This window comes from Colius striatus, unplaced genomic scaffold, assembly GCF_028858725.1.
Source record: "Colius striatus isolate bColStr4 unplaced genomic scaffold, bColStr4.1.hap1 scaffold_34, whole genome shotgun sequence".
Taxonomy (NCBI): Eukaryota; Metazoa; Chordata; class Aves; order Coliiformes; family Coliidae; genus Colius; species Colius striatus.
In genome coordinates, this window is record NW_026908518.1 from 1,741,775 (window position 1) to 1,763,665 (window position 21,891).

The 21,891-nt window shown below is 51.0% G+C and overlaps 1 protein-coding gene across 1 annotated transcript; it reads right to left on the reverse strand.

Annotated features, from left to right (window-relative positions):
- Nucleotides 1-4,498: 4,498 nt before the first annotated feature.
- On the reverse strand, nucleotides 4,499-17,068 carry LOC133629212 (acrosin-like). Its single transcript, XM_062019871.1, has 8 exons — nucleotides 16,959-17,068; nucleotides 16,662-16,862; nucleotides 16,204-16,472; nucleotides 15,567-15,712; nucleotides 14,724-14,864; nucleotides 8,865-8,963; nucleotides 4,830-4,991; nucleotides 4,499-4,522 (listed from the first exon to the last, which is right to left on the reverse strand). The coding sequence occupies exons 1-8, from the start codon at nucleotides 17,066-17,068 to the stop codon at nucleotides 4,499-4,501; spliced, it is 1,152 nt and encodes a 383-aa protein (XP_061875855.1).
- Between the last annotated feature and the right edge of the window lie 4,823 nt (nucleotides 17,069-21,891).

Here is a 21,891-nt window from a genome sequence, read left to right on the forward strand (position 1 = left end):
AAAATGACCAAAGCTGCTTAAGACGAGATCATCATTAATGCATACCTAAAAAAGCCAAGTCTTTGACTGACCAGAATCAACAAGCAAGTCACCATCACATACTGCTTTAGAATTTACTTGAAGCTGGAGACAACAGGAAGACATATGCAGTATGTACAAATGCTTTCTGAAGAGTACTCATTCCAGGGCAGGAAAGTTGGTCATATCTTCCTCTATGTTCTCCAAACAGGTGTTACTTACCAGTTTCATGCTTTTGCCTAAAATTCTGTGCTCAGTTTTCTATCAGCTTTAAACATTTTTAGAAAAACTATCTTAGTTTTATGTCCCTTTGATTCAGAGTGCATCCAAACCTGGCAGGAAAAAACAATATTCAACTTCAAAGTTCTTACTGGCTCAGAGAGAAGTGACACTTGCCAACTGTGATTCTGAACAGAGAAGGTATTCAAATTAAGATGTAATCCAAGTTATTGTCTACAGTGAAGACCACAGCTCTAATGTTAAAAGTCTTGGTAAAATACTCCAAATGGCAGCAGTTTTCAAACACATTTATTTTTGTCTACTACGCAGCTGCTTAAGTCTGACAGTAGCTGCAGCAGAGATTTAGCAGGAGTTACGCACTTTGGTAAGTGCAACGAGCTTTCTTCCTTTCTCCCAACTGTTTGGGAACTCAGCCTTATGCACATATGAACTTGTATTTATTTTCATAACACCATGCAACTGCCTTCTTGAAATATCTTTAAGTGTATCACAAAGAAGGACAAGAGTACAGTAAATTCACATAGTTGTTCATCTGAAGTACTTGGGGGACTTCATTTGCTTGTCAATACCTTCCAAAGCGGTTCACAAGTTTCCACCTCACAGAATTCATTCCAAAGTTCACAAACAACAGATTTAGAAAATAAATCTTCTAATAAGTTCATGATTGCACTTCTACTGTATATGGCAAATTACAAAATTCACTTGCAAATAACACTCTTCGGTCTTAAATTTGTCACAAAGTTATAACTTCTATAGCAGAGTGCACAAAGAGGTTTGTAGAGATAAAAATATCTTACCTTTTCAGCTTTTATTGTCACATAAAGGAAAACATCAGATGTGGTATCTTCTACAGCACATACTTTGGCTGTCGTCTGGGTAGCTGCTAAACAGAGTTATAAATACAGGAACAAGGAAAAAGATTAAACCCATACAAAATTATCAGTATTTGTCACTTCCACCTTTTGACACAGACAGAAACAGAAATCACAATTAGATGTGTACATGATCTCTTTAGAGAAGCTACTACAACTGTCGTAACTTTTAAATGAAATATGAAAGTAACAGGGCAATAAGAAGGGTTACAAAAATATTCTCCTTAGTCTTTGAAGGAAAATTGAGAGACAAAACAGATTAATGACTTCCACACACAAACTAGTCCTAGTTCTACACTAAAAATCTTTGTCAGAGTCTAAAAGATGAGCTATTCTGTAGTACAAATGCATACTTCCCAAGCTTGACCTTTACCCTTCTTGAAAGAAGTTTTATTTGTACATGTGTATAGCTTAGTTAGGCTCTTCATCCAAGCAAACACAGCTGATGAAGTCCACGAGTCAACTGTGAAGCACTGCTTCTGCAGACACTAAGGATGTGCCAGCAATGAAAAAAAATTATCACTGCTTACGGTACAGTCTGGGAAAGGAAATTCAGTGTTATTACTGCTTCTATAGGAACCTTTCCCTTTACTCTGCATGGTGACACACAGCTGGGTGTGGGGAAAAAATAAGTAAATCACGAGAAGCATTGCTTACTGGTTACCTTGGGGAGTTGATCAGCCTAAAGACCCTTTCTCATTTTCATAAACTCATCCTCTCCTCCCCAAATACAAGTATAGAAAACTCCACATAAAAGGTAAGTAAATGGGCAGGCAGTTTTTCAGGCAGAAGAATATAACTCAAGATTAGGATACCTCAGTGAAGAGCTGCTTTTCTAGTAAGACCAAAAGCTATCACAGAAAGACTGGATGACCCACTGAAACTTCAAGTATGGGAAAAGACAAGAAGAGATTAAAGAGAAAGCAGTTCTGGACAATAAAGTGACTGCTTAGAGCTCAATCTATTTTTTAACTTGTGTAACAAAGATACTCCTCTTCTGAGCTGCTGCTTACATCCTCGTCAAACAACAACTGACAGGGTAAATCCGTAAGCCAGATTGTGACGTCTCCATACAAAACTACAACAATACATTTGTGATGCTGAATCAAAGATTCAGGTCAAATAGACAGAAAGGCTTCATTGTTCAAAACAACTGTCACATGAGTCCTACGTTATTTAGCCCATCCAAGAGCCAGATACCCTCTAGTCAACTGTCAAAATTGATGCAGCATGGAAGCCCACAGTACTCAACATGCAGCTCCACAAGTGTTTTTGCCTTAGTCCACACAGAAACCACTAATGTAGCTTCTTTCTGTATTTTTAACATACAACATTCTTAAATAAATACAAAATACAAGTACTACAATTCTCCAACGGTTTCTTTTTCCCAAAACAGAAATACCAATGGCCATTTTGGCAGCACGTTTTATTTACCTTTGAGAAGGTTTAGAAAATACTGAGTAGCAGCATTATCCCATCTTTTAGCTGCTCTAGGAAAATAAACACAACCAACCATCCTACCTCAACAAAAACTAACAACTTTGGAAAAAGCTTTGGATACATGTCAAGAGATTACTTCAAGTCATGATAAATCTTAAGAAAGGCACCAATGAGACATAACAAAGGATTAAAACAGGTCAATAATAAAACTGGAATCACTAAGGAAGAAACATTCATTAATCACTAATCAGTTCTGTTTAAGAACTGCTCTTCTGAAACAGGTTTTGTAACCCCATTTCCTACCTTCTTCTTGAAACACAGTCTCTTCTAAAAATAAATGATGTAACTAGACTTCATGCTTAGGAAACTTACTAACACATTTATTAAACTCTACTTACACTGTTCCTGCAGTACTTCCACAGAAGTTGACATGCAGTGTCACTGGCTGTGTGCGATACAGTCTACATTTCTTTGCTCTATATGGGATCCACATGAATGCTTCCAGTGCCACCTGAATGCTTAAAAACAAAGCAGAAATAATCTCCTGTTACAAAGTAGATTTTATTCTTCAAAAGTCATTGGTCTCATATACATTCTTCCATTGTCTGGTGTCTGACAATACAGTTCTTCCAGAAGTTTAGCTCCCACTGTCATACATCCTGGAACCATCATTTTTCTCTCCAAGAGAGGTGCTACCAGGAACAATTAATCTATAGATTCGCTCCAGGTATGAACATACTTCCTATTTAGAATTGTAGAATCATAGAGTGGCAGGGTTGGAAGGGACCTTTAGACATCATCTAGTCCAACCCCCCTGCAGAAGCAGCTTCACCTAGATCAGACTAGACTTTACCTAGGCTTTACTTAGACTTTTTATGGTATCCTAGTCTTCTTAGACTAGACTTTACTTAAAGTCTTTCTGATCTTTTGCCATAAAATCTGAAGCATTTTCATGGCATTTAGCCCTCATACTACTACTACATATAGCACCTGGCACCATTTATTCCCCTCTACAATAATTACTGCTGTGAGAAACCAGGTATCATTAATACCAGCAAGAAGCAATCCTGATAAATACACTAATGTGCATTTGTACTCACTTTCCCAGAAATAACTTATTCTTTGTAAAGCTATCACCAGAGTGTTAATTTACCTTTTACACTTGATTTCACCTGAGACATTTCACAACCAGCAAAACACCTTGTGCAGCAAGATTTTAAGATCCAGATATCTATCAATTCTGTTTAAATCTTTCTTTCGCAATTAAAAAACCCCTCAGATTTACTTCTGGTTGAACATATTTTAAACTTGGGGCATTGTCAACCTGGTTTCCAATACATCCAATTTAAAAAACATTGTTTAACTTGAGATTTATTTTAAAATAAGCTTCATTTTGCAGAACATCGAAAAAAATGGTAAAGCTTCTTGTACTCACAGTTGCATACTTTATTAGAGGAACTAACTTTAAATGTAGCTAAAAACTCAGAACAGTTATTCTGCAAACCGTATTTCTCAAGATTTCAGAAACTGCAGGTTCACAGTGGTTTTATTTACAACTAGGAACCTGTAAAAACTCTTTTTCTTTGCAGTATGTCAAGACAGACTGACAGCTCTTAGCAAACAAGCCAGTAAACTGCAGTGGGGAAAAGATCCACAGAACAAGACTGGTTTGCATGCACACTTGCAATGGCCTGTTACATGGCTAGAAGTTTCTCGTGGACTCGAGCCACACCTCAATTAAACCAAAGCCTTGCTACTACCAATCTTAAGAAGCCTTCAGCAGTATTTGTATGCATCAACTAATGAAAAACTGTCAAAATAATCCAAACACACACTTATCTGACTTAACAAAAATATATTTGGCATAATCCACAAGGAAACATTGTGTTTGACAATGATCTGTACAGCGTGTGATTGACTTAACTGCTCTACACCAGCACTTGTGCTCTCCACTGAAAACCACACAAACCTGAAAGAGAAAGAACAAGACCGTACGTTCTTCTAAATGGAGTGAATTACACTCAGGTTTGTTTAGAAGCGAGACTACAGTACTGATTATACGGCCTCAACTTGCTTTTAAAACACAGGCATTACAACTTATGCAGTTCTGAAGGTTACAGATAGGAAGACACAACTCACACTGATACCATGAGCTGGTTTTATACATGACAATTTTGTTTTGTAAAAGCATCCTGGATCCTTCAGCCCCAAACCAATGCAAAGACTCTTGCTATCTACACAACAGAACGGTGCTTTTACCTGTCCTTCTTCTACCGTGACTGGTTTTACCTCATCCACATCTTTGTAAGGTGTGTGGTAGAGCTGATTCATTGCAGCAGTCAGGTTTTTATATTCTATTTCATCGACTCTGTAAGGCTCACATCCTTCCATAGGAACCCAGAAGCAACCCGGACTTTCAACCTAGGGCAAGGAGTAGATAACAAAACCAGGTAATATTAGACTTAAAAACATCCCTTTATTTGAGCAGAAGCTATCTGAGCAGCAAATCTAAAACCGAAACTTAATCTTTTAGTGAGGCCCGTTAAAAAGTACTGGGGCTGGATACTGAGCATACAGAATGTCAACAAGCAAAACAGCTTTCAACTTCAAGTCATTAGGTCATTAAATGACTTCTCAGCTTTCGAGTTTCTTCAGCACTGTAATTAATGGCACATACAATCTAAAAGGTATTGCTATTATCTAAACAGTTTGTTAAACCAAACACTGTGTAAAGTTCAGAGACATAAGGCTTCCCTATTGTTTTCAAGAACTATGTATGAAAACACAGAACACACAACAAACCCCATCAATGGGCTTTTCTTCATGCTCAAGAGTCTACAGGACAGTTGCTTTCTTTATAATAGAGTCATAGCTTTCTGCTTAGCCTTTGTAACCAGTTTTATCCCAGTCTCTCCTCTGATCTGGGTCTCCTGCTCTTAGGGGTTAATCCCAGTTCAACACCACACAGCTGCTTCCTAACTCTCCTGCAGTGGGATGATTAACAGAACTGGAAGGATTAAAGTGAGAAAACTCCTAGGTTGATGGGTGAAATAGGTAAACAAGGGGCAAAACAAAAGCTAGGTGTAGAAGCAAAGCAAAATGAGGAATACATCGTTTCCCATTGGTTGCCAGATGTTTATGCATCTCCTGGAAGGCTTCAGGGTGTATTAACACTGACTTGGGAACGTCTCTACTTATTGAATTTGGCTTCCCCTTTTCTCCTCCTTCCCCACAGGTTTTATTGCTGAGAACAACATCCTATGGTACGGAACGTCCCTTGGGCAGTTGGGGTTAGCTATCCTAGCTATATTCTGGGAAAGGGACTTTTCCCTGATGCCTTGTGGAACTGAGTAGAATCTAGCACTATACTGCACTGTATTTAAGATTACGTTGCACAGCTTCCAGTTTCGATTTTAGCTGCATCCCTACTGACCACTGTTGAGATTAAACAAGTATAAACACCTCTAACACATAAAAAGAGATACCAGCACATCTATGTGAGAAACAAAACAAGCTTCCTCGTGAAAGACTCGGGTCAGACTCTGCAGGGAAGCACTTGTATGAAGCGTTCTTGCAAGAGCGGTGTCCTAGCCAGCAGCACACCTGACAGGTACAACATTCGGCTCCTTATTCCCTATCCAGGGGCCCTCCCTTGTTTCCCCACTGATCAGGTACTCCAAGGTTTACAACTTCTCCAGGCACCTACAATCCCCTCAGGGGATGGCTGGTTTTTGTACATTATGACCCATTCCCCACAGGCCTGAGATTTAAAACTCTAGTTAACACTACAAACAAGCAGGTAACTGTCCTATGGCCAGTGCACTGATTTACACCACACAGACACAGACAGCAGTCGAAACTCCTTGTCTTAAGTTCTAATTCTGCAAAAGCAACATCAATATCTTACACCTGGGGCATCATGGCAAGGGGACGTCTCCTCCCCCCCCAAAAAACACCACCCCCCAAGCCACGAGGCAAAAAGCAAAGGGCACAAACCTCCCCAAATGACCCAAGACGCCCCCAAATGAACCCCAACCCCTCCAAATGAGCCTAAAATCCCCCCAAATGAGCCCAAAACCCGCCTAAATGAACCTGAAACCTCCTCAAATGACCCAAAACCCCCCGAAATGGCCCCAAAAGCCCCCACGAGCCCAAAACCTCCCCAAATGATCCCAAAACTCCCCTAAATGGCCCCATACTCCCCCCAAATAACCCAAAACTCCCCCAAATGAGCCCAAGACCCCCCTAAATGAGTCTGAAACCTCCTCAAATAACCCAAAACCCCCCAAAATGGCCCCAAAAGCCCCCCACATGAGCCCAAAACCTCCCCAAATGACCCCAACTCCCTCCAAATGAGCCCCAAAACCCCCCAAATGATCCCAAAACCCCTCAAAATGGCCCCAGCTCCCTCCAAATGACTCAAAACTCCCCCAAATGAGCCCAAGACCCCCCCAAATGAGCCCAAAATCCCCCCAAATGAGGCCCAAACCCCCCTAAATGAACCTGAAACCTTATCAAATGACCCAAAACCCCCCAAAATGGTCCCAAAAGCCCCCCACATGAGCCCAAAACCTCCCCACATGACCCCAACTCCCACCAAATGAGACCCAAAACTCCCCAAATGATCCCAAAACCCCTCAAAATGGCCCCAACCCCCTCCAAATGACCCAAAACACCCCCAAATGAGCCCAAGACCCCCCCCAAATGAGGCCCAAACCTCCCTAAATGAGCTTGAAACCTCCTCAAATGGCCCAAAACCCCCCAAAATGGTCCCAAAAGCCACCCACATGAGCCCAAAACCTCCCCAAATGACCCCAACTACCACCAAATGAGACCCAAAACTCCCCAAATGATCCCAAAACCCCTCAAAATGGCCCCAACTCCCTCCAAGACTCAAATTCCCCCAAATGAGCCTAAGACCCCTCCAAATGAGCCCAAGACCCCCCCAAATGAGATCAAGACCCCCCCAAATGAGATCAAGACCCCCCCAAATCCCCCCAAATGAGGCCCAAACCCCCCTAAATGAACCTTAAACGTCCTATGATGACCCAAAACACCCCAAAATTGTCCCAAAACCCGCCCACATGAGAACAAAACCTCCCCAAATGACCCCAGCTCCCTCCAAATGAGCCCCAAAAGCCCCCAAATGATCCCAAAACCCCTCAAAATGGCCCCAACTCCCTCCAAATGACCCAAAACTCCCCCAAATGAGCCCAAGACCCCCCCAAATGAGCCCCATACCCCCCCAAATGAGCCCAAATGAGGCCCAAACCCCCCTAAATGAACCTGAAACCTCCTCAAATGACCCAAAACACCCCAAAACGGTCCCAAAAGCCCCCCACGAGTCCAAAACCTCCCCAAATGACCCCAACTCCCTCCAAATGAGCCCCAAAACCCCCCAAATGATCCCAAAACCCCTCAAAATGGCCCCAACCCCCTCCAAATGACGCAAAACTACTGCAAATGAGCCCAAAATGCCCCAAATGACCCCAGAGCCCCCACATGGACCAAAACTCCCCCAAATCAACCTAAATGAGCCCAAAACCCCCCATAATAACCCCAAACTGCCTCAAACGACTCCAAATCCCCACAAACGACCCACACTCCCCCCTAACCTCCCCCAAATAATCCCCAACCCCCCAAACGACCCCAAATCCCCCCAGGCCCCCCAAGTGACCCCATATCCCCCCAAACCACCCCAAGCCCTCCCAAATGACCCCAAAACCCCTCCAAATGATCCCAAAGCCCCCTAAATAACCTCAATCCCCCCCAAAGGACTCCAACCCCCCAAGTGACCCCATATCCCCTCAATCGACCCTAAAACCCCCCAAACCCCCACAGACCCCCTCAAACGTCCCCAGACCACCCCAAACAACCCCAGATCACCCCCCAAACGCCCCCAAGACCGCCCCAACTCACCTCCCCCCTCTCTCCATGAGTTTCTGCTTCCCTGTGGCACCTCAGACCCCGCCCCGGATGATGGGGGGCTGTCCCTGATACCCCCCAAAGACGTAGGGAGGGTGGAGGAGGGGAAAAGAGCGTGGGGGATGGTCAAGCCGAAGCCCACCCACTTTTTGGGGGGGTAGGTGGGGTTTAGGGGGGCTCCATCCCCCTGATGGTGCAATAACTCCCCCTCCCGCCCCCAAAATGTCCCTCGGGGTAAGCTGGGAGGGGAATTGGGGCGGGGAGGGTCTCCCCATGATCTCAGACCCCCCTCAAATGACCTCAAAATCCCCCAAAATAAGCCCAAAACCCACCCAAATGGACGCCGCCCTGTTGTACGGACGCCGTTACGGTGAAGGGGGCGGGTGCTGTGAGGGCGCCGCCATGTTGGGTGAGGACAGAGGCGGCCGCCATTTTGTGCCGAGCGCGCGTTTTCCCGCTTCCGCCCGGCTGAGGGGAGGGAGGAGGCGGAGAAAAAGCGGCTTTTGACGCCAAAAGCGAGGGCGAGGAACAGCGGGGAGGGGCACGGGGAGGAGGAGGGACGCGAGAGGGAGTCGGAGAAACGTGTTGGGAGCCGCGGCGCTGGCAGGATCGCGGAGAGAATGCTTTAAATTGCTCCATTTTACCCCAAAAAGCGGCGGGTTGTTGACCTTAGAGGGACCGTTTTGCCCTCAGAGATTAAATTTCCCCTCACACCTTCGTTTTATACCTCAAATGATTCCCATTTTCGCCCTCAAAGCGGCGGTTTTGCCCTAAACCCGTGGTTTTTGCCTCAGAAAGGCGCTTTTCCCGCCTCAAAGGGATTTTTCCGCTCTCAGATTAACTTAATTTGCCTCAAAGCAGCTATTTTCCAAAAAAAAAGCTGTTTTTCCCCATAGAACAGCGATTTTCCTGCCTTAAAGGGATTTTTTTCCCCCCTCAGATGAACTCAGTTTTCCTCAAAGCAGCGATTTTCACCCAAAAAAGCGGTTTTTCCCCTCAAAGAGGCACTTTTCCCACCTCAAAAGGATTCCTCCCCCCTCAGATGAACTTAATTTGTCTCAAGACTGTGATTTTTACCCTAAAAGATAGGTTTTTTTCCCCTCAAAATGTGACTTTTCCCCCACATAAAGTGGCTTTTTCCCTCACACAAAGCCTGGGATCAACTTCATTTGCCTCAAAACAGGGATTTTCACCACAAAAAGCAGTTTTTCCCCTCAGGCAATTTTCCCTCCTTAAAGGGACTTTTCTCCCCTCATATTAACTCAGTTTGCCTCAAAGCAGTGATTTCCCCGGTAAAAAACTGATTTTAACCTTAAAAGGCACTTTTCCCCCTCAGATGAGCTAATTTTGCCTCAAAGCAGTAATTCCCCCCCACCAAAAAGCAGTTTTTACCCTCAAAAAGGCAATTTTCCCGCCTCAAAAGGATTTCTCTCCCCTCGGATGAACTTAATTTGCCTCAAAGCAGTGATTTTTACCCTAAACCAGAGTTTTTTTCCCCTCAAAATGTGACTTTCCCCCACACAAACTGGATTTTTTTTTTCTCACACAAAGCCTGGGATCAACTTCATTTGCCTCAAATCAGCTATTTTCACCCCAAAAAGCAGATTTTTTCGTCAGAAAGGTGCTTTTCCGGCTTCAAAGGGATTTTTCCCTCCTCAGGTGAGTCTAATCTGCCTCAAAGCAGCAATTTTCACCCCAAAAATCATTTTTCCCCCCTCAGAAAGGAACTTTTCCTCCTCAGATGAGCCTAATTTGCCTCAAAGCAGCGATTTTCACCCCAGAAAAGCAGTTTATCCCTTCAGAATTGTGCTTTTCCCGTCTCAAAGGGACTTTTCACCCTTGAGATGAACTTAATTTACCTCAAAGCAACGTTTTTTACCCTTAAACAGAGCTTTTTCCCCTCAAAATGTGACTTTCCCTTACATAAAGTGTCTTTTTCCTTCCTATAAAGCCTGGGATCAACTTCATTTGCCACAAAGCAGCAATTTTCACCCCAAAAAAGCAATTTTTCCCCTCAAAAAGGTGCTTTTCCTGCCTCAAAGGGATTTCTCCCCCCGTCAGATGAACTTAATTTACCTCAAAGCAGTGATTTTTCCCCCAAAAAGCACTTCTCCCCCTCAAAACATGACTGCCCCCCTCACAAAGTGGCTTTTTCCCCTCACACAAAGCCTCGGATCAACTCAGTTTTCCTCAAAGCAGCGATTTTCACCCAAAAAGCGGTTTTCCCTCTCAGAAAGGCGCTTTTCCTGCCTCAGAGGGATTTTTCCCCTCTCAGATCAACTTAGTTTACCTCAAAGAAGTGATTCTTACCCCAAAACAGTTTTTTCCCCTCAAAAAATGTGAGGCAGCCGGAGCCTGGCAACCAGCTGGGCCTGTGGGGTTTGGCCTCACAGGGGGCTGCGGCCTGAGGGAGCCTCTGGGTCAGGCACAAGCAGCTCTGTCCATGTCCTGTCTGTTCTCTGCCTGGGAGCTGTGTGTTGTCTCGGTGCCCCACAGAGAGCACAGACACACTGAGGCACAGACAGTGCTGCTGGGTGGGGGAAATGAGCCATCAGTGCCCTTGGCTGGCCGTGGGGGGCTGAGAGCTTGAGCAAGGGCGAGACACGGAGTGGTGTGAGGGGGATCCCTCTGCTCTCAGCAGGGGCTGGGGCTGTGCAGGCTCACAGGGGACGGGCAGAAAGGGGCAGGAACAGGGCACTGGGCACCAGGCAGGGGCACAGCCCGGCTGCCCTGGCTCTGCTCTCACCCACAGCCCATCCTCTGGCCTCGCAGCCCTCGCTCTGTGCTCCCTCAGGGCAGCAGAAATGCTGAGGGCTTCTGACATCCAAGAACACTCCCTGTTGTGGTGACGGGAAGGAGCTGGACAAAGCCCAGAACCCCAGAAGTGCCCCATGCCCAGAGGCAGCAGATGTCCAACAGCATCTCCATCACCCGCTTCCTCCTCCTGCCCTTTGCAGACAGGCGGCAGCTGCAGCTCTGCACTTTGGGCTCTTGCTGAGCATCTCCCTGGGCATCTCCTTGTGCATCACCCTGGCTGCCCTCCTGGCCAACGGCCTCATCATCAGCGCTGTGGCCCGTGACCACCACCTCCACAGCTCCATCTGCTTTACCAACAGCAAGGCCAGTTAGGCTGGTGCATTCAGTAGCCTTAATTCCCGCTGAACAGCATTCTCAACAGTGTGTTTTAAAGAGGCCATCGATACATCATAGTGGGGGGCAGACTTCTCCTCTGCCGTATCTGCAACTGACGCAACGGCAGCCACAACTTCACACGGGACACTTTGTGATGGAAAAGCTTCTCTAACGTTCCCTTGGCTTCCAGGGGTGTTTTTGGACAATGTCTGACCTACAGGGAGGTGAGAAAAAAGCACATCAGAACACCAGCAGGAAACGTCAGCAAGTTCCTCATGAACAGGAGAAAGCCCCTAATCCTGGACGCTGACAGAGCTGCGGCAGTGGGCATGTCGCACACGTACCTCATCTCCCGTCAAGCTCCACAGCTGAATCAGGGGCAGCCCCATGGTGATGTGAAACACAGGGAAACATCAGCATGAGGCCGTTCTGGTCTGAGTCATGGAGAATGTAAGGCTGAACATTCCCTACAGTTCAGCTACTCCATCTTGGGGCGGGCTGGAGCGAATGTCGCTACTGCCAGCAGGCAGCTGGGACACCGCGCAGGCCACTTTGCTCTAGTCGCCGCAGCCCGTGCCCTGGCTGGGATTAGTGATGCCCTTGAGCGCTGCATCAAACCAAAGGAAGCTGACAGACTGTCCCAGGTGAGCCCTGGGTCTGCTGGACAAGCGGACACCGTGGGCTCTCAGCCCAGGCAGGGGCCCTTCCTCCCTGCCCACATCAGGAACAGGAGGGAGCGCTCATCCCTTCCCAGCCACAGTCCTGAGCGGTGCTGGGGCTACAGCAGGAAGATCTCAGGACCCAGATGTCTCCACGGGATCCAGGCAATCAGCCCTGCCTCTGGGCTCGGGGCTGCCCCGGGGCTCAGGGCCTGAGGGCTCCTGTGGCCACAGCAGGCGGGTGGGACCCTCAGCATGGGGCTGCTGGGCCTCAGGCGCAGGCTGTGTGCAGGGGCAGGAGGGGCTGGGTGCTGCCCGTGGCGCTTTGGGCCCTGAGCGCAGGGGCAGCTCCCGGCTGCGCTCGCAGCTGCCGCCGCTGCCCCGTCCCTCTCCCGCCCCAGCGCCCGCCCGCACCGATGGAGCCCGAGGCCACGCACGGGCTGCAGCATGAGGGACACTGTGTGTGGCTGTGGGCACAGTCCCTGCTGTGACCAGCACTCCCGAGTGTGCTGAGCTTGGAGAGAAGCTCCACACTCAGCCCAGAGCTGGGGGAGGCCATTGGAAGTGTGCAGGGGGTGTAGGTTGGTGCTTTAACTGGGGCACCAAGCCCATTTCTAACGCCAGCAGAGCCAGCTGCAGCTGCCCCAGGGTGTGAAATCCTGGTCCAACATCCATCCCGAGTTCTGCTTTGATGGTGATGGGGTGTAGCAAGAAACATTTTTGCCCCAGTGCAAAGACTGGTGGTGATCTGCAAAGTAGCCACTGTGATGGGGGCCCAGTCAGCTGGTGTCTGGGAATTCAGGTTCTGGTTAGTCCCACCAGTGAGTGGTGGATGGTGGCACGTAGTGAGAAATCACGCTGAAGTGCAGTTTCTCACCAAAGAAAAAAGGGGTAACTCTTCTCTTGCTCCTTTTCCAATCTACTGAGTTATGTTGTGCTGCTGGCAGCAGTGAAGCTGACACTAATAAAACACACCAGAAAGACACTGGAATCCTTGCTTATTATGTCTCCAGTTGTTGAAAACCAGAAGGAAATGTCACGGTGTAAACTGAACAGCTCCCCTCAGTGACTCACTAGATGGCTCAGGAGATGAAAATCAGTCCTTGCTAAAAGCCGTTGTCCATTCTTACCCACAGTGGAAGGATTCCAGCAGGCTCTGGGGATAAACTGTCTCCATGCAGAAGGTGATTCCTATTCCTAGTTCTGTGCATAAGGAAGTGGGATCAAGTCTTTTGAAGCTTCATGCTCTGTAGACCCCTCACTCAGCACCCGGGAGCCGACCCGACCAATCACTCCGGACCGGCAGCCGAAAAGTGGGACCCCATCAGAGAGCTCCTTCGGCTGCTCCCCAGCTGGGTACTGGGCATGACGTCAGGATGGGATCGAATTCCTGCTGGCCAGCCTGGGTCAGCTGCCCAGGCTGTCGCCCTTCCTGGCTCCCCACGGGAATTCACTCTCTCCCAGCCCAAACCAGGGCACTTTCACACGTGGAAAAACAGGCTGTTATAAATAAAGTCGTGTTTTTGAGTCAATCAATCAATTTTATTAAAGTCAACAAATTAAAGCAAGCTGTAATTAGGCAAAACAGCGCTGGGTGACCGGGGGAAGCTCAGCTCCGCCAGCGGCACACCGCTCAACTTTCCGTATGTGCTTGTATATGTTATCCACTCGTTCACGCGCTGGGACACCCTGACGAGTTGGCTCCTGGTTGGCCAGTCGACAGTGTCCACGCGCTGTCCACACGCATCTGCCAGCTCCAGGTTGGTGGAAGATGTTACTGGGTGTCGCTGGGCGTTCCTGCCTCTGGAGTTCTGTTATCTGTTGCACCATCCGGGCGCTGGCTTAACTACTATTACAAGGTTTTACCAAACATAATCAAACTTGCACAAACGCAGTTACTGCTTACAACAATATGCATAATAGAATTGAATCCTACTCCATTTGTTCAACAAGAACAATTTTGACCACCACTTATTACAGGGCTTTTTGCTTTTTCTTTTGCATTTAATTTTGATGAACACTGTCAGTAACTCTCCATTTCAAAGGTTCTGCACTTCTGCAGCACGGGTGCAGAGGCCAATGAACTGTCAAACACAACAGGAAACACATAAAATCTTACAAAGTCCAACAACACTGTGTCCAAAGACACTGCTACAGCTACAGCATCTACTGACTACTGCCTAAGCACTACTGCTGAGAACCTCCAGTGAAGGAGAGGGGCAGGACCCAGCCGTGCTCAGAGTCCTGCTGCTTAAGCCACTTTTCCCTGCAGAGACTGCAGGAGCTGCTGGATCCAATTAACGAAATCCAGCAGCTTCTGGAGTGGGAATGAGCAGGACTCAGTCACTGCTGCTGTTGCCAGGGCTGAGCCTTGTGATGGCCTCTTTGGCCGGGCGAGTGTCGCAGCACTTCCTCCTGAGCGAATCCGTGACTGCACCCAGTTGAAGAAGTGCTGGGTGGAGGTGTAGACCCCAGGCTGCTTTGGTCTGGCACAGCCTTTCCCCCAGCTGGTCAGGCCCACGAGCCAGAAGAAGTTGTCGTGTGGAGCTCTGCAGACAAGCGGGCCCCCGCTGTCACCCTGCAGCACAGGACAGAGGATGTGGGGGGTGCTGGGAAGCCCCAGAAGGGTAAGGGGGGTGTTGGGGAGCCCCAGCAGGGTCAGGGGGGTGTTGGGGAGCCCCAGCAGTGTGAGAGGGGTGTTGGGAAGCCCCAGCAGCATCAGGGGGGTGTTGGGGAGCCCCAGCAGTGTGAGGGGGGTGTTGGGGAGCCCCAGCAGCATCAGGGGGGTGTTGGGAAGCCCCAGCATAGTGAGGGTGGTGTTGGGGAGCCCCAGCAGTGTGAGGGGGGTGTTGGGAAGCCCCAGCATAGTGAGGGTGGTGTTGGGGAGTCCCAGCATAGTGAGGAGGGTCTTGGGAAACCCCAGCAGTCTGAGGGGGTGTTGGGGAGTCCCGGCATGGTGAGGGGGGTGTTGGGGAGCCCCAGCAGGGTCAGGGGGGTGTTGGGGAGCCCCAGCAGTGTGAGGGGGGTGTTGGGGAGCCCCAGAAGTGTGAGGGGGTGTTGGGGAGCCTCAGCAAGGTCAGGAGGGTGTTGGGGAGCCCCAGCAGGGTCAGGGGGGTGTTGGGGAGCCCCAGCAGTGTGAGGGGGGTGTTGGGGAGCCCCAGAAGTGTGAGGGGGGTGTTGGGGAGCCCCAGCAGGGTCAGGGGGGTGTTGGGGAGCCCCAGCAGCCCCACGTGGGCCAGGGCTGCGGGTGCTGCCGGGGCTGGCCCGTGGCTGCTCCTACCTGGCAGGTGTCGATGCCGCCCCGCGGGTAGCCAGCACACAGGTTGTAGCTGTGCACGGCCCCTCCGTACCACTCTCTGCTGTTGCAGAGCTTGACATTGATGAGGTGGACCTTGGCCTCCTGCAGCACGTCGGATATTTCTGCAGCTGTGAGCATGGCAAAGAATTAGCCCCCAGCAGCTTTGGGCCACTTCCCCTCCCCTGTCTGGGCAGAGCCCTTCCCTGAGCCTTGGCTTTGCACCTTGCCAAAGAGGCACTTGACCCTTGTCTGATTTTAGGCCATGGCTCAGAATCATAGAATCCCAGATGGTGGGGTTGGAAGGGACCTCTAAACATCATCTAGTCTGACCCCTCTGCTCAAGCAGATTCCTCTAGATCAGGTCACACAGGAACGTGTCCAGGAGGGTTTGGAAGACCTCCAAGGACGGAGCCTCCACGCCCTCCCTGGGCAGCCTGGGCCAGGGCTCAAAAAACCATCCCAGGTCCTGCAGCCTTTCCTCATGGAAAGTCCCCTCAGCATCGTGGCAGCCTGAGGTAGCTCAGGCCCCTGCCTGCAGCCTGAGCCCGGCCCTCGGGCAGCCCGAGCCGTCTCCCCAGGCTCGCCCCAGGCACACAGGCGCTTTCCCGGGGGCACTCACAGCCTTCCGTGGTGTAGCCCCAGCCAGCGACGCGGCAGTCTGTGAGCTGCGACACCACCACGTCGGAGAAGTGAGTCACACAGGCCAGCTGCACGTAGTCGCTGCACTGCACGGGCTCGTCCAGCTCCAGCAGGGCGATGTCGTTCTCAGAGGTGTCGCTGCGGTAGCTCTCGTGGATCAGCAGCCGCTTGCTCTTGCGCACTTGGGCCTCGGGGCCCAGCGCAGACAGCCGGGTGGCCCCGATCACCATGCGCCACGTCGGGACGTTCCTGGGGGGCAGATGGGGAGCAGAGGGCTCAGAGGGAGCCCAGCAGTTCCCTGCCTCCAGCTCGCCGACGGAGAGGCCAGGTGCCCCGCGAGCCCCGGGCTGCAGGAACGGCACCAGCCCAGCCTGTGCCGAGCACGGGACGGGAACTCTGCCAGTGCTGGGGGCGCGGCCCTGCCCTGCTCCTGCTCACCTGTACTTGTCAAAGCAGTGTCCTGCGGTGAGGACCCACCGGGGATGGATGAGGGAGCCTCCGCAGATGTGCCCGCTGCCCACTGCCCAGGGATGCTGGATGCTGACGATCCAGGGCCAGGCTCCCGGGGAGGCATCGCTGCCGCCCACGACGCGCAACGGCCCATGGTGCTCAGCCAAGGGCCGGGTCCCGCAGCTTCTCCTGTCACCAGAAAGTCACGAGTGTCCTGCTGGAGGGCTGGCTGCTGCTGGGGCTGCAGGGCAGCCGTCTGCCCTCCCCACCGGGCAGCGCACGGACAGCGGGGCCGGGGAACCCTGCGCCCCGGCTTCTGCCTTCGCCCCGCAGATGAGTGGTGCCAGCAGCCCGGCTCCCAGCTCCTGGGCTTTGGGAAGCTGTGGCTTTGCCATGGGGAACCAATGAAGCCCATCATATCGAATCATACAGTCACAGAATGGTGGGGGGTTGGAAGGGACCTGTAGACATCATCCAGTCCAACCCCCCTGCAGAGGCAGCTCCCACCTAGATCAGGTCACACAGGAGGGTCTTGAAGCCCTCCAAGGAAGGAGCCTCCACACCCTCCCTGGGCAGCGTGGGCCAGGGCTCCCTCACCTCACAGAAAAAACTGCTGCCCCAACCTCCTGACACCCACCCTTTCGATGTTTGTAACTATTTATAAGATGCCTCCTCAGTCTCCTCTTTTCTGCCCAAGCTCCCTCCCAGAGCCACTTACCCACAGCTTTGCACTGAGGCACTCACAGGCCAGCAGCACAGGCCCAGCAGGATGAGGACAATCAGAACTTTCATCACTCTGGCAGCACGTGGCAGCTCCAAGAGCCAAGGGCACGTCGCAGCTCCAAGAGCCAAGGGCACGTCACCCCCAGCGCTGTGTCTGATGCCCGTAGTGCTGATAGTGCCTGGAAAGCCTCGGCCTCGGCGCTGATGTCACAGAGCTGCTGGTTCCAGGGGGATTCTGTGTGGGGCACCACGAGGGATCCAAGCTGGGGGGATGCAGATGCAGGGATGGACACCTGAGGTCACACCACACTCCACAGGACTCCAGCTGACTGCCTTTCCCAAGGCCCTTTGCAAAGACTGCACGGCAGGTCACCCTCTCTGAAGAGGACCTGCTGCTTGCCCGTGGCTGGCACGAGCCCCGCGGCTCTCCAGCCCTCCCTTGCCCACCCTGCGTGCAGCAGTGGCCGACTGTCGGCCACTACCTGAAGAACTTTGTCCCTCTGTCCCTCTCCCTACAGCAGCAGTCAGGGGGAGCTTCCCATCACTGCAGGCTGAGCCCAATGCCTCACACTACCCTGACCCCCTCTGCTCACCTACCCGAGGGACTGGCAAAGAAATGGGAATCAGCTGAGAGCAACTCTCCCCATAGCCCTGGCCAGCCTGGAGAGCTGCAAGAGCTCAGCCAGAGATCGGGAGCAGCCTCTGCCTTCATCCCCTCTGGACCTGCTCTTCTCTGTCCCGAAAGTTCCATCATCATTACCTTTGAAAGAGGACAGGAATGGAAGAGAAGCCAGCACCAAACAAGGAGAAAATCAGGAGCGTGAGGAGCGAGTGAAGGAGCCGCCTTCCCTCGAGGGCAGCTCAGCCCAACTGACCTTCTCTGTCCCGCTGTGAGGCTTTATAGCCCCTGGCCAGCTGAGGTCACAAACGCTGGGTGGGTTCTGGAACACTCCCCTTGTGACATCAGCACGGCCCAAAGTGCTCCCCCTCCACAGGTGACCACACACAGCGCTCCCCCTCCTTTGCCACGGCCTCGGGAATCAGCAGTGGCAGGAATTGAGAGGTGAACCCCGGGCTCATGGGAGAGCATCGTTCACACCTGAAGGAAACGTGTCACACTGGAGAGGGTTCCAGGGAGGAGTGCAGCTGGTGTGTGAGGGATCCACGGTTCGCTGGGCAACCTGCACGGAGCCTGGCATGGAGCAGAGACTGTGGGCAGCTTCTATGGCTTAGTGCAGAAGAAGGGAACTGCACATGGAACTGATAAGCTGTAGGCTTGTCACCCTGGGCCCAGTCTGACCAAATGCTGTCCTTTGGGTGAGCTTTGCTCATTCCAATACCAAAACACAGCTCCATCCCAAAGGCCACCGAGGAGCGACCACCCCTCACTGAGCGTGTGCTCTGCATTTGCCTTAACCTGTGCCTTCAAAAGCGGAGCAGGAGACTTTGACAGCAAGGACAGTCAAGGTCTGTGTGACCAGAGCCACTCAAGCTCCACCTTGAAGGGAAAAATACTACAAAAAGGCTTAGGAAAGGGGGCTGTGAAGTGAAGACACCCTTGCGAGTAAGTCAGGGAAGACTCCATCACTGACTGCCTCTGACTGCTGAGATCTGCCCGTAGTTGAAGCTCTCTCCCCGCTGGGGAAGCCTTTGGCTCAGCTCTGGTTGTACTGAACGCTCACTGGCAAAGCTCAGAGTGGCTTTTCTGACCTCACCCCGCGTTATTCCTGCTCTCAACATCTGCGGGTGCTTTGGCAGACAGGGCTCCCCGGCAGCCCACCAGCAGCTGCAGATGCTGCTGCTTCCATCAGCTGCACCGTTGGTTAAGCTGGGTGTACAAGTGTCTCAGTGGGCAGCAGCAGGCTGCGAGTGTGGCCGTGTGAGCCCCTGCAGCCGGCTGAGCCGCGTGTGCCGGGCACTGCTGGTACAGCCGTAACCGTGACAGCTCAGAGCACCTGGACGTGACCAGAGCAACAGCGTCACGTTGGGCATCGCCCAGAACCTAAACCCAGCCACCCCCAGCCCCTCTGACATCTGAGGACAAGCTGGAACACGAGGCTTCTGCCACATTCCTTTACCCTTTAGCGCAGCACATGCTCAAGGGACCCGGAGTTATCAAGGATGCTCCTGGCTGTTTTGCTCTGTGTGCTCAGCAGATGGCACATCCCTGCGTGGGCAGCACAGGCCTGTGATGGACTCGGAGGCAGCCGCCAGACACGCTCACCATTCCTGCCCTGCCCTGGGAGAGATCACAGTGGGAAATGGCAGCAATCCCTGATGTACAGGTGACAGCAGCAGGTCGCAGGTCTTTGCCTTCTCTCTCTCCTACTGTTAGGACCAAGCTCCACGGTGCTGAGTCCCCCCTCTCCTGCCTCTGCCCAGAGACTGAGTTGGAGATGCCCCAGATGGTGCAAGAGTGAGTTTGCTCCATGGTTCCGTCTCTGTTCCCATGTACTGCCTGTGTCAGCTCACACAGCGATCGGGAAACGAGTGAGCCCTTGCTCCTCAGAGAAGCAAGGAGGGATGTCAGGAGCTTCATGAATGCCAGTCCTGTTTGACTGCTCTGATCTCCTTCTGTGAGCTCCAGCACGCTGCCCTGCCCAGGCCCTGCAGCACAGCCCCAACGAGCCCTCAGGGAGGCGACTGCTGCTGGGAAAAGGCAGCTGGTCGTAACTCTGGCTGTACAGCCCTGCTGACACTGTCCCTGCAGCTGTCCCCACTCTCACACTGCCTCACAACCACTGTCCTCTCCGTTGACTTTCCTCCCCAAGCACAGAGAGGCTGCAGACACCCAGCTCAGGCAGTGCCGTGTGCGTCACAGGCATTTACAGTGGGGTGGGAGCAGACATCATCCTCACCCCAATCAGTCCAAGCAAGGCTGCCTTCCTAATCAATGCAATGATTGAAAAGCTGTATCCTGAGGAACGGAGACCCCGACAGACAAAACCTAAACTTGACTTGGAGATGAGGTGAGCTGAAGCTGTCAAACGTCAGCTAAAAGCTACAGTGCGTTGGAGGCCCCATTTCTGGCAACGCTGAGCCAGGCAGCTGGTGTGCTGGGTCAAGCTCAGCCCCAGCATCTGCCCCAGCACCCCTTCTGCTGAGCTCCAGCTGCAGCCTCTCGCCCTGCAGCAGACTGAAACTCTCTGGGACATGGGCTGTCCATCCCTTCTCTGTTTCTGCACCGCCGACCCCAGGAGCCCTGTCACCCTTGTCAAGCTGTGACAGAGGTGCAGACACACAGTGCAGAGGAACAACAGACAGCACAGGGTAACTCCACCTGGGTGTCCCTTCCAGCCCTACCATTCTATGATTCTGTGATCTGCAGCATCACTGCCCTCTTGGCAGGATCAAATTGGCCAGTCCACACTGCTTACAGAACAAACCCATTCTTGCTACTCTCAATTAGCTCTGAGAGCAGCACTCCCAAAGGCAGTAGCAAACATTCCCTTTTGCTGAAGGCTGCAAGAACAAGGTTGCTGCTGACTTTGAGCTGCATGTCATGAAGGTGTTGAGCTAGATCTTTGCCAGGCCAGGAGTGTTTCTGCACTGGGGCTCTCCCAGGAGAAACACCCTCTTTGTAGAGAAATGGAGAGAAGAGGCAATCACAAAAGGACAGGTGGAGATTGCCAACACACCAACTGTAACCCAAAAGTACTTCAGACAGCTGCTCAGTCACAGTTTTGCCTGGCAAATGATTTGGAATAGTTCTCCACACAGTGCTCTGTATTACACCTTGGTAGTTTAGACTTGGCTCTGCAGATGAATTACCAGCCTGGCTAAGAGCTCCAGCTGCACTGTGCCTCACCACTACGACCTTGTCAGGCCTGGATGTTGGCTCACACACATAGGAACTGGACTGACCCCAAAACCACAACCTGGGCCCTGCAGCACCGATGAGCCAAGTTAGTTCAGGTGGAAGCACATTTCTGAGCCGTGCTCCTTTCTCCAAGACTACATGTCCCAGTCAGAGATAAACTCAAACAGGCTGTGCAAGCATCCCAAGAACTCCATCCTATGAATACATCAGGCACTTCTGACTTGGCTGAATCTTACCTCCTTGTTTTAATTGTGGTAACTCCCCTCTCCTTTCCTGAGCCATAAAGAAGAGCCAGAATGGCTGCTACAGTGAGTAAAAGTTATTAATTAGCTGTAGAAGTTGGCTTCTTCATTGTGTCACCAAACAGACTGGTGGGTACAAGTAAAGCAAAGTCCAGGTTGCTCTCAAAATCGTGGAAAGAAAGCTGAGTGACGCTGACTCAATGGCACCTTGTAGCAAATGCTTTCCATTCATGGCTGTTCATGGGAGCAGAAAAAAACCCACCTGAGATTTCCTGCAGAAGCTCAATGGAACACAAACAAAACACTCCCAACAGAGCTGACTGAAATTCCCCAAGGTTAGGAGGAGAAGCAGCACTGCAAATGTCATGTCGAAAAGACACGAACAGTGATCATGAGGAAAAGATGCAACAAGGAACAACAGGAAAGTTGTAAA